Genomic DNA, 17,448 nt, shown 5'->3' on the forward strand with positions numbered 1-17,448 from the left:
AATTTCTACAAATCTGTTGTGTGCTGAAGAGACAAGCTCATCTACAATCTGGGCAGCTTGCAAGGTGAGTAAATTTTCAATTTTTTTTTTTTATATCAGTCGGCTATAATTGCATTAAAATGCACAGGCCAGATTTGGATTTGGCCTGTCATTCATGAAGTCCTACACGTTGGCCGGATGTTCATTGAATGGCTAATTCAATTATGCTGTCAGCTTCCAAGAAGGATGTAGAGAATCTTGGCCCACTTTTACACATTTTACCACCCATTCCACAAAATACTGTAGATTTTAAATTGGCATGCTTTATATATGATGCAAGATCATTAACTAATTTTGCAAATAGTTGCATACATTTGCATCAGAAAAATCTGTAGTGGAAAGGGATTGTGGGCTCCAAAAGCTTCGAAATATTTCAAAAATTCCCTGGAAATCGTGTTTTTTTTTTTTTTTTTTTTTTTTTTTTTTTTTTTTTAAGACTTATGAGATATACACAACCAATCAAAAGTTTTTGAACAGTAAGATTTTTAATGTTTTTAAAGAAGTCCCTTCTGCTTACAAAGCCTGCATTTATTTTATCCAAATTACACCAATACGGTTACATTTTGAAATATTTTTAATATTTGAAATAACTGTTTTCAATTTGTATATTTTAAAAATCTGATTATTCCTTTGATCAAAGCTAAATTTTCATCATTTCTCCAGTCTTCAGTGTCACACAATCCTTTACAAATCATTCTAATATGCTGATTTGCTGTTCAAGAAACTTGTTGTTGTTGTTGTTGTTGTTGTTGTTGTTGTTGTTGTTGTTGTTGTAATATTTAAAACAGTTGTTTTTTTTTTGTTTTTTTTTTTTTTTTTTTCTCAGGATTCATTGACGAATAGAAAGATCCAACAATCAGCATTTATTTGAAATAAAAAGCTTTTATAACCTTATAGTGTATACCATTTAAAAGCTTGGAGTCAGTATTTTTTTTTAGGGGAAGAAATAATGGGAATTATTTTCTTTAGCAAGGATGCTTTAAATTAATCAAAAGTGATGATAAAGACATTTGTAATGTTACAAAAGATTTCTATTTCAGATAAATGCTGTTCTTCTGAACTTTCTATTCAAAGCAACCTGAAAAAAATTATACTCCGCTGTTTTTAACATCATAATAATGATAATAATAATGTTTTTTTGAGCAGCAAATCAATATTACAATGATTTCTGAAGGATCATGTGACTGGAGTAATGATGCTAAAAATGTAGCTTTGAAATCACAAGAATGAATTACATTTGAAAATATATTCAAATAGAAAATGGTTATTTTAAATGGTAAAAATATTTCAGAATTTTACTGTTTTTGCTGTACTTTGGATCAAATAAATGCAGGCTTGGTGAACAGAAGACACTTCTGTAAAAAAAAAATTTCAAAATCTTACGGTTCAAAAACTTATGACTAGTAGTGTACAGTTTTATATATATTGGGTTTTTTTTTTTTTTTTTTTTTTTTTTTTTTCCTTTAGCTGCTTGTTTTTTCTCCTAATTAGCTCTTTTTATATTGATATCTAATGGCTAAATGCTGCTTTAACATGTTTTGTAGAGTGTGGAAGAATATGGCTTGATGGATCACCTCAGATTTAATATGTCATCGGCATCTTCATTTTTCAGAAGTAAGTGCATCTCTTTTATGTCCTTCAAGTTGTTTCTTAATGATTTTTAATACTGGAAGCTTTATTTTGGAAGCTGTGTGTCAGTAGTGGCTTTAATCTTCAATATGACTATTTCTGTGCTCGCACACATTTGCACGAAAGCAGTCCTTGGTGTTAATGTTAGGTTGTTTTGTAGTTAGCACGCTTGTATCTCTGCTGGGCGGCCGGGCGCTTTTCAACTGATGGCTCTGCTCTTTTCTTCTTGGCAATCTCTACTTTCCATTTTTCCTTTTTTTTTTTTATTTTTTTTTTTTGTTTGTTTTTATTAGACACTGGTATGGCAATAAAATCAAGCAATCAATCTAACATTTAAAAGCTTTATCTTTATTTTATTTTTTTTATTTTTTTCAAATTTGATCAGATTTCACAAGACTTCAGGAAGGTACATTCAGAGACAGACTTTTTGTAAACTGGGCTACAATTGCTGATCAAATTGTTGCCTGTGCCCAGCAAGATGGAAAGGTGCATTAAGAGCTGGGTGACATGACTATAGAAACAAAATTCAACTGTATTTGATACATCAACTGGTAAATGCAATGGTACAGTAACACTTAACTAGTTGCTTATTAGTTTGTGTATTGGCTGTTAATTAGTACTTATAAAGCACATACTGAAGCCTTATTCTTCATGAGCATATTCTACATCCCTGAATCCCACCCATACCTAAACTTAACCTGCAGTAGTTGAATGGGGGTGGGGATTCATTTGCATTTAATACCATTATAATTTATATTTATTTTTATTACAATTTCATTATTTAAAGCAATGAAGAAATTTTCATATGAAAGTGTTTCAATGTGTTGTTTTGATTGAGATAAGTTTCACAGTTTGCACTGTATTATTCTTATGTTCTAGAAGAAAAAAATAGAAATCACTGAAAACAATTGTTTAGCTGGTGAAAATACTAGCGTTCCAATCATTTTGGCCGCCACTGTATGAAGTGTTCAGATGTAAAAGACTAAAAATGTGCAGTTTGAAATTTTCTTCTAAAAAGAGAATTTTTCTCAGGCTTAAGTGTCTTCAAGACTAAGTGTCGTATATGTAACAGGTGGGGACCAGCATGGTGGATTTGTGCCTTGGGGACGAGACAACGACATCCCAGACCTTCGCCTTTGTTACGGGCCGTGACCGCTGCACCCATTTAAAAAATTGTTTTAAAAAGAAATAAAACTAATTAAATCGATGTTTACAGTTGCTTTTTTTTTTTTTTTTTGTATGTTTTTCTAACTGTATTACAGGAAAGCAATAATAATTTTACATTCTTTTGTGATTTTATTATTTTTGGTAAATATAAAGGTAGCAAGGCAATAAGGCAACAAATAGCCCAATGTTTAGGTTATGTTTAACTCAGCAACAAAGTTAACCTCACACACTGGTTGGGTCAAATAAACAACCCAGCATTCTGGGTCAAATGGTTAAACCCAGCACTTGGGTCAAAACAACCCAATGCGTGTTCTGTCCCATAGTTACCCAGCGGCTGGGTTAAGGTTGGGTTATTTTTTTTTTTTAACCCAGCACTTTTTAGAGTGTAATAACAGATCACATTTTCGATTTGTTTCTTGGCAAACCCTACCGTCTGCCTTCAGAACACTAGAAATATGGAATGAGTTGCATTTTATGTTTGTAAAAAAAGGTTTACAATTTATTATATGCACAAGTGCAAGCATTTTTAAAATGTATTTATTTATTTTGTGACGCAAAAAGAAAAAAAGGGGTAGCTTAATATGGCTTTAGAATAGCATCAGGTTGACTAAGTACTGGTTGTGAAGGGATAAATCAATTCACTAAATTATAAACTATGAGAGCGAGCAAAATAAGAGTTGGGCATAAAAGAGCACATAGTTATTGTGTTGGGCCCCATATACCTGGAATTTGCTCAGGGCCCCAAAATGACTAAGTCTACCCTATGCAGCATAAGTTGTCTTAATAAAAAAGTTTATTAACTTCCTCATTGCGTGATATTTCAAAGTGGTTTCTGTCATTTTGACAGATAATAAATTGTAAAGTGGGGGAAAACGCCCCTTTAAGGAGTGTGCAATTATTTCTGTGAAAGTTAAATGTGTTAAAAGTTATCATAGTTTTAGTGACAATGACATAAATTATAAACCAAGTATGAAAAATGAGTTATGTTATTAGATTTTTAATAAAAATTAAATTTGTATCAAGGGGGCACCCATGGGTAGGTAAAATGCCCCCAGTCTGACAAAGCAATTTTAAGCAATCAGAGTACTAGCTTAAAATGAAAAGGAATATAATCAATATTACAAATTTATAATAGCCTGTTTGAAAAAAATTGTTAGCTGATGCTGTCATTTTTAAACAAAGTCCATCTGTTTTTATTCAACCAACTAGAATACATCTGATGTTCAGAACAGAATAACTACAGTAATCGCAGCGAATATCAAACATAAGCGAACTTTATTAACAAACTTTGTGATAAATGCTTACAAATGGCAGTCCTGTGGTATATGGTGTTATTTTGTTGACATGTAGTTTTTAGAATTAAAAGCTTTACATCAAATTATATAAGTGGCCAGCGAAGAAAGTCCCTACCATCTCGAGATGCCGGTGTAGTTGCACATGTCGGAGAAAGACCGTGGCATCTTCAAGACGAGGTCAGAAGTAGGAACATCCGATCCGAGTTGAAATGTCCCACTTCAAATCTCAGTGAATTCCACATATTGACCTCATGATGTCGCCATGACACAACGAGAGCATTTTGTGTTTTTGTCAATTAGGCTATGGCAAAAATATAAAAAAATACATAAAATGCCGTCGTTTGTTTTGAAAACAGCGAATGTGAACCAAAAACGAATGTGTAAAGTTAAGTTTGACACAAGGTAGGCCTAGCTCCTTTTTTGTCTCTCTCCACAGTCCTTTTTTTATTATTATTTACTTTATTTTTTATAAACTGCAAGGTAGGCCTAGCTCCACACTATCCTCGTTGGATGCAGTGACGTCAAATGACGCGTTTCGCTGATATCGGGTTGATCGATCTGCCCTGAGTTCACAGCTCGGATGTCCGACTTCAAGCGGCGTTCTAAACGTCATTTCCAAGTAGGAGGTAGGAAAGAACTAAGTTGTCTGGAACACAGCAAAGCTCGAACAGGTAAGCATTAATTATTGTCGACATAAATATATATATATATTTTTTACATATATTACATATTATATGTAATATGTAATATTACATATTCTACTTATTCTAGTGTGAACATGAGCAATTTATTGTAATCGTATACGCAGTCGGTTTCAAAAGTAAAAAGGCGTTTCTTTTATCTGAAACTAGTCTTTATCTGAAACTAGTCTTTATCTTTTAACTAGTTATTATAATTGTTACTTTCACAAAGTGAAAAGGTACAAATATGTACTTTTAAGGTACTAAAATGTACTGTTTGGGGGTAGCTAAGGTACAAAAATGTACCTTTGGGTACCGCCCCAGCGACAGAACTGTACCTTTTTTTCTGACGGTGTATACGTAATATGTAACTGTTTTGTCTTAAAATGCAAAACAGTTTTGGGGAAGACATGGCTCCCATTGCTGCAGATTTAACAGAAGAGAAAAGGAAGCAGCTCCGTGTCTTGCTGGGGAACCTGGAACTGACTCTTCTCTACAAAGCTTCAGTTCATGGATATCAAGCTTCTGCCTTCCATGAGCGATGTGACCGTCAGGGACCCACTTTACTTGTAGCCTACAACTGTTTAGGCTACATCTTTGGTGGATACACCAGTGTAGATTATGCTCAAAGGGGGCAGAAAATTACAGATAAAGAGGCTTTCCTGTTCAGCATTCGATATGGAGCCCCTCTCTGCATCAGAGTTAACAGTGGACATTGTGCTCGCTTTGATAATGCTGGAGTGCCCAACTTTGGTCAACAATTGTACTTTTGCTATGAAAATCAACCAGTTGTGGAAGAAAAGTTGGGTAATTCATTCAGCTTTAATGCTGAAAAGTTGTATGGTGACACCTCTGAACTGACTGAATGTGAGGTGTACAAAGTCAAACAGAGTAAGTCTATCATGTTAAGTCTAGTCTCTTAAATTCAATTATTCCATTTCTGTTGTTCTAACTATTTTATGTTGTTTCTATTATTAACCTTAGCTTAGTGTGAAGGAGAAGCCATGGAGGAATATTCTTTGGACAGCAAAGTATGTTTCCACTCAGTGTTTTCTTTTTCTTATTTTTTGACTTATTTTCAATCATTAAGTTGTGATCTGTTTTGTAGACAAAAATAAGAGCTCATGGAAATGATCAGGAATTATAAACCCCTGATGACGTCTGTGAGTCGAGTCAGAATCCTAATGATTGGTCCTGTAGGTGCTGGAAAATCCAGTTTCTTCAACTCCATCAACTCCATCTTCATGGGTCATGTGACCAGCAAAGCCATGTCAGGATCTGCAGGCACTAGTCTCACCACACAGGTACAGATTTAACAGTTAGTTAGTTTGAAGAACATCTCTTGATGGCTCCAGGTCTTGATGTGATGCTCTTCTTGGTTGGTAGTTTCGCACATATCCAGTGAAAGATGGTCGTGAGGGAAAGCCGTTGCCATTTGTGTTGTGTGACACCATGGGACTGGAGGAGCAATCAGGTGCAGGACTGGATATTGAGGACATCAGCAGCATTATTCAAGGTCACGTACCAGACCGCTATAAAGTAAGAGCATAAAGAAGGCTCACTTATTTCCAAAATGCTTTAAAGTATGAATTAACAATTCAGATTGAAGTTCCTGTTAAATTTTCTTGATTCAGTTCAACCCCACAGCACCGTTTAAACCTGATGAGCAAAAGGCCTCAAGACCTGCATCTCTACAGGAGAAGATCCACTGTGTGGTGTATGTGATAGACACGACCAAAATCTCCCTCATGTCTGACAAACTACAGGAAAAACTTTATTCTATACGTAGTCAAATAAACTCACTCGGTAAGCAAACTAACAAAATTTTTAGATCATTTTGCATAACTTTCAACCAATGCATATTGTTCCATGAAATTTCAGCCATTCCCCAGATCGTCTTGATGACAAAAGTAGATGAAGCATGTCCTAATGTGCAGAATGACCTTCGAGACACTTATGCCAGTTCCTACATCAAGTCAAAGGTGAGACTTGGTCAGATGGTCTGTTTCTAGAGGACTCAGAGTGAGTGAGATGTTGTTTTGTCTGTGCAGGTTCAGGAGGTGAGCTCTCGGTTGGGTGTGTCGATGTCTTGTGTGTTACCGGTGAAGAACTACAGTCAGGAGCTGGAGCTGGAGCTCAACTGTGACGTCCTGCTGCTCACCGCTCTACAGCAGATGCTTCGCTTTGCAAACGACTTCCTGGATGATGATGATGATCCCATTTAGGCCATATAATGTGCTGCATAGATGGGTTTCACTGATCAGCCACAACATTAAAACTACTGAAAGGAAAAGTGAACAACATTAATTATCTGTCAGTGCCATTGTGTTTTGCACAAAAAAACCCCACATAAATATGTGGAAAAATTATTATGTTTAATGCTTATTCTGACCCTGTGTTTAAAACAACTTGTTTTTAATGGGCGTGTCCTTTAAGGCTTGTCAGTAATCTGCCACTGTTATGATTGGCTAACGTCATTGCATAGGAAACAGTGTCAATGTCCCACCCCCTCCCTATTGCATGGAAATGTTTTGACAACATTATCAATCATTAACATCATTATCATTTCTAGATAAAGCATTATGAATAATTTGCTTACCATTTGTGATGCAGGTGCAGTCAGATCTAGTAACGCTTAATCTTTCAACAAATGTTTCTTTGTGAACTCTCCATGACATGTGCCTCGTTTACAAAACAACATGCTTCGAACAATCCGGAATGCCATTAAAAATAAACTATCCACTTGTTTCCCACTGGTTCAGTTTGGCCAACCACAAACACTTTTTGTTCCTCAGGCAGTCTTGTGCAGTCTTCTCCTTGATTTGATATAACATTTCGTAGTCTATATTACTGACCAGGTTTCACCGTTTAGTACAGCCCAAAACATGACAATAATTAACCATTTTCAGCAGCAATAATCAGCAAAATTTGCACGTTCCTTTCGGTTCAGTGGCATTGTTAACGTTCGGTGCCAATGAGGCAGGTTTCACTTTAAATGCAGCGCTTTTTCTTTAAAACCTCATGCAGACGAAGCTGATCATACACATATGGGTCATTCTATAATTAAGGGTACATTTAGAATTTGACAGTGTGAAGAAAAATTACTTTTCACCTAAAACCCAGACATGGCCTTACATAGCTGCTTTAAAGCAATCCATATTGTATAAAGAGCTATATAAATAAATGTGATCAGTAGGAATATGTGCATAAAATACCATCTATGTTTGCTACTGTCCACCATGTGACCTTTACTGGGTAAAACAGTTGACAGGTAACTTAATTGACATTTTTAGTGTTTTGGGCCTATACTCAACATTGAAGTGTAAAACTAATGAGCATATGGTATGTTTAGATATATATTTTCATGAACAAAACATAAGTTTTAGTAAACTGTCTTGTTAAAATTTGCAGCAGTAATACTTGTGTAACACTGTTGACAGTCAATAATCCACTTTTGACACAGGTTTGTTAGTTTAACCAATATTAGGGGAAAGAGAGAGAACATAACTTTTAGTGTTTCATCCATGTGCTTCTAGAGGAAATATCATCATACTGTGCAAATTATGCGAGAATGGGACAAACTATTTCTTTTTTAGGGTTGTTTTTAGTGGGTTATTTAGTTGACAATGGTTTTTCGGACACAAATAAAACAAGTTATGTCACAATAAACACTTATTATTTTTGAAGGACATACCCAAATGTCTTCATAACCTAACCTAACTGAAGGCAAAACTATGAAATTAATTTATATTTGAGGTAATTTTCATGCTTAAATGCAGAGTAGAATGAGCAACTTTACAAAATCGGGCAGCTGAACACCAGGGTTGTATATGTGATATTAACATCATTTTTCAACATACAGTAGTGTGATTGGGAAAAATATAATTGTGTACTAGGGGCTTTATACTGATGAAAATATACTTCACAGACATGAGATGTACCCACAGTTATAGAATGACCCATATCTGTTTTTCTCTTAACTCTTTACGGTCATTTAGGACTATATAAAACTAATTTCAGATGGTGTAGGTCGTTGAATAAAAATATTTGGACTTTACGAAAAATTAGGCTACCTCAAGTTAGCATCCGCTAGTAGCTAGCCAGCATCAATAATGTTTCAAATTAATTTAAAAATTAATAAATATCCACATTTTTCTATTATTACACTATTTTAGCTTGCATTTTTCATTATAAGCTAAAACGGCTTGTACTCTCATGTCGCTGTAAATGTAAAGAAAACTGCTTTGTCAGAAAGGGGGGATTTTACTCCACCCTGCTTTTACCCACTTGTACGCCAAAATGTCCCCTTAATACAAATTTAGCCTATTTTTGTTATATATATATATATATATATATATATATATAAAGAAATGGGCTAATTTTAGACACATTTAAGTTTTGTTTCACAGAAAATTCACAGTACTAAATGGGCGGTTCCCCCGCTGTACCCTACCAAATGTAACGTTTTCTTGGCAGACACAAGAAGCTCACCTCTTACTGAAGTAAGCTATTTCATAGTTTCGTGCACAAAGATACCGCTAAAGGTAAGCCGATAAAGAAACCATAAAGATATGTATTATTATTATATGCATTTTGAAAGTAGACAATGCAAAAACTAACTGTAATTCTATCGAGTTCAGACGAGAAAGTATTAACCATAATATCTAATAGTAATAGCTAATAATATGTCTTTTAGAAACTGTTATTGCATTACAGCGATTAGAAACACACGCACAAACACAAAATCTGGTGTTTTATTCCATTTATAGCTTTTACGTCGTGCCACTGGTTTCAGTTTCATTTCCAGCTAAACTGACCAGTCAGTGCCGCTGCTCTCTTGTGCTTTAGCAAAAAAAAAAAAAAAAAAAACCCTACAGGAGTATCACTTCACTATAAAGATTCACATTAATAAACGCATTCGCTAGCTTAAACTAGCATTATGTAACGGAAAATGAATCATGTTTACGTATAGATCTTTTAAAATTAAAATTTTTTAGTATGTACCTCAAGCAACATTTAGCCCTACATGTTGTGTAAGTTCATTGTTAGTGCAAGTGAGCTATATACAACCTTACTGTAAAGAGTTGTTACCCTTTAAGTGTACATAATTAAAACCAAAGTTCCCTTTTTGTTTTATACACTGTAAAAAAAAAAAAAGTTGTAAATAAAAAAAAAATACTATTTCAGTCTTTTCTACTTAATTTTTTTTTAAATGCGTGCTGTTAATTTTATAATTGATTTATAAGCAATTTATAAGTGAAAGTTGTTTCTATACACCATTTTTCAGTGTATTTCGTAAAGCGATAACAAAATATATTTTATATTTGTATATAAATGTATATTTGCATGACGTTTTTGTTTTGCCTTAAAGATGCAACGATCTGCTCCCCTCACTTCTAACTTAAATGAAGAGCAAACAAAGCAGCTCTGTGACCTGCTGGGGAATGTAAAACTGTCTCTTCTCTACAAAGCTTCAGTCCATGGATATCAAGCTTCTGCCTTCCACCAGAAATGTGACAATGAGGGTCCCACCTTACTTGTAGCCTACAACCGTTCAGGCTACATCTTTGGTGGATACACCAGTGTAAATTATTCTCAAAGTGGCCGGCAAATTACAGATAGAGATGCTTTTCTGTTTAGCATTCAAGGCAAGATCCCTGTCTACAGCAAAGTTAACCGTGGACATTATGCACGCCTTGATGATGCTGGAATGCCCAACTTTGGCCAACAGTTGTACTTTTGCCACGACAAAGGCGAAATTGTGTATGAGGAAGGAGGTAAATCATACAGTTTTATGGCTAAAAGACTGCATGGGAATGATACTGAGCTGACTGAATGTGAGGTCTACAAAGTCAAAGAAAGTAAGTCAATCAGAAAAAAAGTGTCTGTTATGTAATAAATATATATCTTGTGCTTGTTTAGTTAACAGACTTGTTTAATCTATTCGTAACCTTACTCAGCAGAAGTTGATAATCTTTACTCAATATTCATCAGAATTTAAAGGGTCGTGAACTGCTTTTGTTTTTTATTTTGTACTGTTCTGAGGTTCACTTATAATGTTATCAAGATTTTTACATCAAATAACATCATAATTTGAAATAATAAGCTATTTTCTTTCCTGCTTTTAACCCCCCTCAGCAGAACACTCTGTTTGAATAAGCGTGGCAGATTGTAGACTCGGAAGTAAATGCCAACTGCAGTGATTGGCTAACAGCGTGCATTCATTCCTCATAGATGGATGCCGCTGTGATTTAGGTTTAAAACACATAAATAACTCAGCACATATCAAACGATCTGTATGAAGAGACAGAGCAATAGTGACCATGTTATGAAAACGTTAGGTTACTTGTGTAACCCCGGTTCTCTGAGAACAGAGCAAGGTATCTCACTATGGGAACACCCCCAGGCATGATATATGGAAGCACCAATTACACCACGTCTGTCCGAAGGATGGACCAATCACATCTCGTACAAGAAGCCCACCCCTCTCCCTATATATACAGCTGTGATCCCCAAAAACGGCATTCTAAGCATGGTCTTCCCCCGTGTTATGCGAGAAGGGAAGCTTGGTGAGATACCTTGCTCTGTTCTCAGAGAACCGGTAGTTCTCACAAGTAACCTAACATTCTCTTTCAAACACTCACTCGGTTTCTCACTATGGGAATGATATAGCCAACTCCCGTAACGCATGCTTTCCAAAGCCGCTGAACAGACTAGACTTTAGTTCTCCAAAGAGCCAGCTTTAAGAACTGCATGAGCCAATGAAGGCGCAGAGACATCAAGACGATAAAATCTAATAAACGTATGGGGGGAAGTCCAACTTGCCGCTGCACAAATATCTCCCACCGAAATTCCCTTGATCAGTGCCCATGAGGTAGAAATACCTTGTGTAGGATGGGCCCTAAGGCCCTCTGGGGAATGAAGACCCATAGAGGTATAGGCTAGTTCGATCAATTCATGTTGTGCAGTTTCTAGTAACGAGCTGATGAGTTGAATCAGGTGTGTTAGATGAGGGAGACATACAAAATGTGCAGGGCAGGGGTGCTTCTAGGACTGGTTTGAAAACCACTGCCGTAGACAAATCCCATGACGGGACCAGTCGCTTTGACACTGGTCTCAAATGCCTCACCTGGATGCTTGGGCTGCAGACAGGATAGCATCCTCCTCCTCATCATCCAGCTCCTCTTGAAGAAGGCGAGTTAACATCTCGTTTTCCTCTTCATCTCCTTCAATCTCGTCGCCCTCCGTCAGCAGCTGCTGGTCAAAAAGCGGTGTAAACTCAGGGGACTCCGAATCAATAATATCCCCCCATAAAGGAATATCCCGCAGGGGAGGGGGTTGAGCCCCTTTTGCTGAAGAAGGCCGGCATTACACGACAGTGCAAGCAGCTTTCCGTATCTGCCACTGCAGCCTGGGCATGCTTGATACCCATGCATGCGATACACATCGGGTGCGAATCCCGATCATGAAACCACACGCTGCCGGGCATAATTGTGACATGGTAAATCAGATAATCCAGTACTTAGCTTGCCAAAAAAAACCCCTTAGTAACGAGCAGACAACCCACAACAGATTTTCTCTTTGTAAATGAGCTCAGTAAAGAGCAGAGAATCCACAACAGATTCTTTCTGTTTGACTGTACTGTGTTCGGCAACGTCAACCTTGACGGTATGTTTATACACTGAAAGCAACGCAACCTATGTCCTGAAGGAAAGTCTTCATGGGGGAGAGAACAAGAAAGCCGTTTTGGGATCACAGTCACTGTATGTATAGGGAAAGGGGTGGACTCATTGTACGGGCTGTGATTGGTCCGTCCTTCGGACATATGTGGTGTAATTGGTCTATCACGCCTGTGGGCATTCCCATAGTGAGATACAGAGCGATTGTTTGAAAGAGAACTGTCAGATCCAATATAGGCAGCACAGCTTCATCTTTTAGTTTCAATCTTTTTAAAAAATTCTGTGTTGAATTGTGTCGCTCCGGTTACTAACGTAACCTTGATTCTCTGAGATATGGGTAATTGTAAACGACTCTGCTGTAAAATTAAGTAAACAAAAGACCGAATTCTTACTGACGCGGTCTGGAACTTCATTAAAAATAAAGCTCATCCATTCTTTCCTAACGTTGGGATCAGAAGGAAGGCAATGTAAAGACTGTTATTTTTTTCCACAAATTGGCGATGCAGAGCATCCTGTTGTTTTCAGAGCCATCTTTATCGTTTGTTTTCTGCATAGACTTGCATGTTCACTACGGTTGCCAGGTTTTCACAACAAAACCCACCCAATTACTTTTCAAAACTAGCCTAAAACTAGCCCAGTCGTGTTTTGAGATGGTCGCCCATTACAAATGTCATTCCAGGGTGCAAAATACACATTTTTTTGTTGGGGTTCCCCTGATAAAATCACATTTCAGAGGCTAAATATAAACTTATATGGGTCGGACAAGAAAACAACCCATGGCAACAGTGTTAAAGTAGCCCAGTTCCACAGGAAAACCGCAGACTTGCTCACACTGCGTTCGCCTCTCTGGTAAATGTTGTGCGAGATTTGGTGGGCAGGGCTAAACAGGCAGTGATGTTGAACATTCCAAAAGCTGTCGTTTTTCAGACTGCCTTCAATATAAGCTGTTTTTAGACTAACAACAAAGTTTTGACTTCTAAACCTAGCAGGGTATTTTTATAGTATAATGCCCTCTATATGTTAAAAGATCAATGCAATTTTGGTTCCTCAGTTCCTTGCTACTCAAACAGGAACCAGGTGAAGCCATGGAGGAATATTCAGTTGACATCTATGTAAGTTTGCACTCAATATTCTTTCATTGTTGTTGACTTTATACATTAATCCTAAATAATGAAGTTGTGATTTCTTAGACAAAGAGATGAGCTCATGGAAGTGATCAGGAATCATAAACCCCTGGTGACGTCTGTCAGCCGTGTTCGAATCCTAATGATTGGTCCTGTAGGTGCTGGAAAATCCAGCTTCTTCAACTCCATCAACTCCGTCTTCACTGGTCATGTGACCAACAAAGCCATTTCAGGATTTGCAGGCACTAGTGTCACCACACAGGTACAGATTAATCAGGACTTATGATGTTTCTTACAGAAGTCTCTCTTCAGTCTGAGAAACATCTCTTGATGTGATGCTCTTCTTGGTTGGTAGTTTCGCACATATCCAGTGAGAGATGGTCGTCAGGGAAAGCCGTTGCCATTTGTGTTGTGTGACACCATGGGACTGGAGGAGCAATCAGGTGCAGGACTGGACATTAAGGACATCAGGAGCATTCTTCAAGGCCACGTACCAGACCGCTATAAAGTAAGTGCACTCATGTTCAGGTTGAAGTATCAATGATGTTTGTTTCATGCTAAATCCTCTTGATTTAGTTCAACCCCTTTGCACCGTTTCAACCTGATGAGCAAAAGAAGTCCAGACCTGCATCTCTACAGGAGAAGATCCACTGCGTGGTGTACGTGATAGACGCCAGCAAAATCTCCCTCATGTCTGAAAAAGTAGAGGAAAAAATTGCTGTGATACGCAAAGAAATAAACTCACTGAGTAAGTGATCTAACATTATTTCAAGGCTAAATTATAATTTACAAATGATATATCCCAAATACTCAGTTAGCCAGATGTGAAGTCTTATGCAAAATGTTGGTTATTTACACAATTTCAGGCATTCCCCAGATGGTCCTGATGACAAAAGTAGATGAAGCATGTCCTCAAGTAGAGAAGGACCTTTACCAGATTTATCTCAGTTCCTACATCAAAGCAAAGGTGAGATGCGGTCACATAATCACATGGTCTGGTCCAAGGGTGTCAAACTCCACAGCCCTGCAGAGTTTGGTTCCAAACCTGCTCCAATACACAAACCATGCAGTTTTCAAATAAGACTGAAGGACTTGACTAGCTGGATCAGGTGCATTTAATTAGGGTTGAATCTAAAGTCTGCAGGGCTGTGACCCTCCAGGAACTGAGATTGACACCTGTGCTCTATTCCTACAGGACTCAGAGTGAGTGAGATGTTGTTTTGTCTGTGCAGGTTCAGGAGGTGAGCTCTCGGTTGGGTGTGCCGGTGTCTTGTGTGTTACCGGTGAAGAACTACAGTGAAGAGTTGGAGCTGGAGTTCAACTGTGACGTCCTGCTGCTCACCGCTCTACAGCAGATGCTTCGCTTAGCAGACGACTATCTGGATGATGTTGATTTATTTTAGGCCATAATGTGCTGCAGTGATAGCGTTTATACTTCTGGATCAGCACAATGACTCATCTTAAATCAGAAGATTGGTATTCTCCACTGTTTGTCCATTCTATATATTTCATAATCAAACATAATATTAATTTATCACTTAATCTGTATGTTACAATATTATCATCGCTTTTATAGTTTCTTGTAATATTGTTGTGCCATGATAAGGGTGAATGATGTGTTAGTACTGCAAAGAAAAACAGAGACTTCAATATGCTAAACTATGTATAAGCATAAAAAATAGCTTCTTATGATTCTTTTTGATTATTAAAAGTGCTGACTTTTTGAATCTGTGCCGGAACCTTAAAATTTCTTTTAGGACTGTAAGCAATTGATTATACACACAGGCCTACGACTAACCTTTTGTGTGTGTGTGTATATACATATATATACTTGATTACATTCAATTTAACATTTTTAATTACATATTAAAAATAAGTAAATACATGCACTTTTGGAATAGCCAAATAATAAAAGCCTTCCCCCTGAACTAATGTCATGACAGTGAGCTTTTTACATGCACGCTAGAAGAAACATGCTTGTTTTTGTACAAGCTTCACAGAAACCCAATCATGTAACTGAATAAGCCTAAAAAAATACACAGACAAATCTAGTAGGCCCAAATTTTACCTCTGTAGCAGGCTACTGTTCTTCCTGAGCAAGCTTTGATTAATGATGAGGACAATGATGAAGAGAAAAGCTAATAGTCGTCGATTTTTTTTCCACAGAGAAAGCTGACTGTGAAAGGTGAGCTACAGATTCAGATACAGATACATTTTATTTAACTTTTTTGGTTGACAACCAGCTGTGACTGGCGGCCGACCACTGGTGGCAAAGTTGCGGCAGATAGTGGCTGCGGTTCATTTGCGTTCTTCTTATCATTTCCGACAGTGGTCGGCTATTGGGCCACTGGTTTATAAATCCTCTGCATTTAGTTCAACCCCACAGTACCATTTCAACCTGATGAGCAAAAGATGTCCAGACCTGCATCTCTACAGGAGAAGGTCCACTCTGTGGTGTATGTGATAGACACCACCAAAATCTTGTATACACTTTTATATGCAGAAACATGAACACAGTGGGTAATATGTGAACCATCTTAATGCACTTACTTTATAGCAGTCTGGTACGTGACCTTGAAGAATGCTGCTGATGTCCTCAATATCCAGTCCTGCACCTGATTGCTCCTCCAGTCCCATGGTGTCACACAACACAAATGGCAATAGCCTTCCTTCATGATGATCAACAACTAGGCGAAACTAAAAGAGATAACTGCGAACCAAGACTGGTCTTGACATTCAATCAGTTGCCTTGAAAGCTGAACAGAAAAGCTTCCTCTAGTGGATAAGGACCTTCAAAAGCTTTATCTGAGTTCCTACATCAAGTCAAAGGTGACATGGTCACATGATCACATGGTCTGTTTCTACAGGACTTGCTGTAGAAACTTTATATACCTGCCTGCAAGTTTCTTGTATGCCTTTAAGTCCTTGATTAGCTGGTTCAGGTGTATTTAATTGGGGTTGCAGGACACCAGCCCTCCAGGTCCAAGTTTGGAGACCCCTGATATTCGTCCTGTGGAGGGCAGCCCTAAATACATTGTTTTCTCAGTTCTTGCGGCTGAGGACAGATTCAAAAAAGGCCAAATCAAAAGTTTTTCAAATAATTTATATAACCTGATAAAAGCTAGTCACACACTGGTCATTTGCACCAAATACAAAGAAGTTCTACTTCTTATTTTTTTATATGAAATATTAATTCAATTTGTGTATTTTCTCTGTACTTTTTACACTTGTTCTTCTATCCTGAGGAGGAGGAATTAAAGGATTGTGGATTCTTCACTTTTGTTGTGACGTTCAGGCTACTTTCACTTTATGTTCTGACTACTTTGTAAAATAAAAAAGTGCAAAGTATATAATCAGTTCTTAGATGGATAGATAGATAGATAGATAGACAGACAGACAGAGCTTTCTTAATAACCTTTCGATAGGTCTAACATTTAAGTGCAGTTTAAGTGCTAATATTTAAACAGATATTTTGTTAACATCACAACTTTAAGCTCGCGTGCATCAGAATTATTTAGGTCCTACGTGATCACTATTCAAAGGTTATTTCCGCTGTTATATGGAAAGGGCAGAGCACAGTTGTTTTATAGAAGGGGCTTGTTCTGGTTGGTGTAAGAATCCTGATCTTGCACGAAGAGCATTTTGGTATTTTATGCACAAAGTTACCGTTAAAAGGTAAGCTTCATACTTGATATAGCCTATATATCATAGTAAATGGGTTATGATATATTTACATAGGTAAATAGTAGACCTATTAATGTTCTAGATTTTAAAACACAATTTTATCGTAAAGGCTATCGTTTTCATGAAAGGCGTTTCTCAGATTTAAAAAAAG

The 17,448-nt window shown here is 37.1% G+C and overlaps 1 protein-coding gene, 1 long non-coding RNA gene and 1 pseudogene across 3 annotated transcripts; all 3 read left to right on the plus strand.

The window, feature by feature from the left end:
* The first annotated feature begins 8 nt into the window (after nt 1-8).
* LOC127154038 (uncharacterized) lies at nt 9-2,827 on the plus strand. Its single transcript, XR_007825394.1, has 3 exons — nt 9-64; nt 1,584-1,653; nt 2,741-2,827. It is a non-coding gene; the product is annotated as an uncharacterized LOC127154038 (long non-coding RNA).
* Nucleotides 2,828-4,712: 1,885 nt separating this feature from the next.
* LOC127154037 (interferon-induced protein 44-like) lies at nt 4,713-7,727 on the plus strand (annotated as a pseudogene).
* A 1,541-nt stretch (nt 7,728-9,268) lies between these two features.
* On the plus strand, nt 9,269-15,489 carry LOC127154027 (interferon-induced protein 44-like). Of its 2 annotated transcripts, none has more exons than XM_051095403.1 (8): nt 9,269-9,354; nt 10,182-10,671; nt 13,541-13,601; nt 13,680-13,875; nt 13,969-14,121; nt 14,190-14,361; nt 14,480-14,580; nt 14,846-15,487. In XM_051095403.1, the coding sequence occupies exons 2-8, from the start codon at nt 10,182-10,184 to the stop codon at nt 15,014-15,016; spliced, it is 1,344 nt and encodes a 447-aa protein (XP_050951360.1). In that variant the 5' UTR covers nt 9,269-9,354; the 3' UTR covers nt 15,017-15,487. The 2 variants fall into 2 exon arrangements, with proteins under 2 accessions (XP_050951360.1, XP_050951359.1); XM_051095402.1 differs by having other exon boundaries at nt 9,279-9,312; nt 14,846-15,489.
* The last annotated feature ends 1,959 nt before the right edge of the window (nt 15,490-17,448 follow it).

The sequence above is a fragment of the Labeo rohita genome, chromosome 22, assembly GCF_022985175.1.
Source record: "Labeo rohita strain BAU-BD-2019 chromosome 22, IGBB_LRoh.1.0, whole genome shotgun sequence".
NCBI classification, from domain to species: Eukaryota; Metazoa; Chordata; class Actinopteri; order Cypriniformes; family Cyprinidae; genus Labeo; species Labeo rohita.

Coding starts and splice junctions, on each gene's coding strand:
- LOC127154027 (XM_051095403.1), top strand. CDS start 10,182: ATGCAACGATCTGCTCCCCTCACTTCTAACTTAAATGAAGAGCAAACA. Junction 10,672..13,540: donor GGTCTACAAAGTCAAAGAAA/GTAAGTCAATCA, acceptor TTGGTTCCTCAG/TTCCTTGCTACTCAAACAGG. Junction 14,122..14,189: donor ACGTACCAGACCGCTATAAA/GTAAGTGCACTC, acceptor CTCTTGATTTAG/TTCAACCCCTTTGCACCGTT.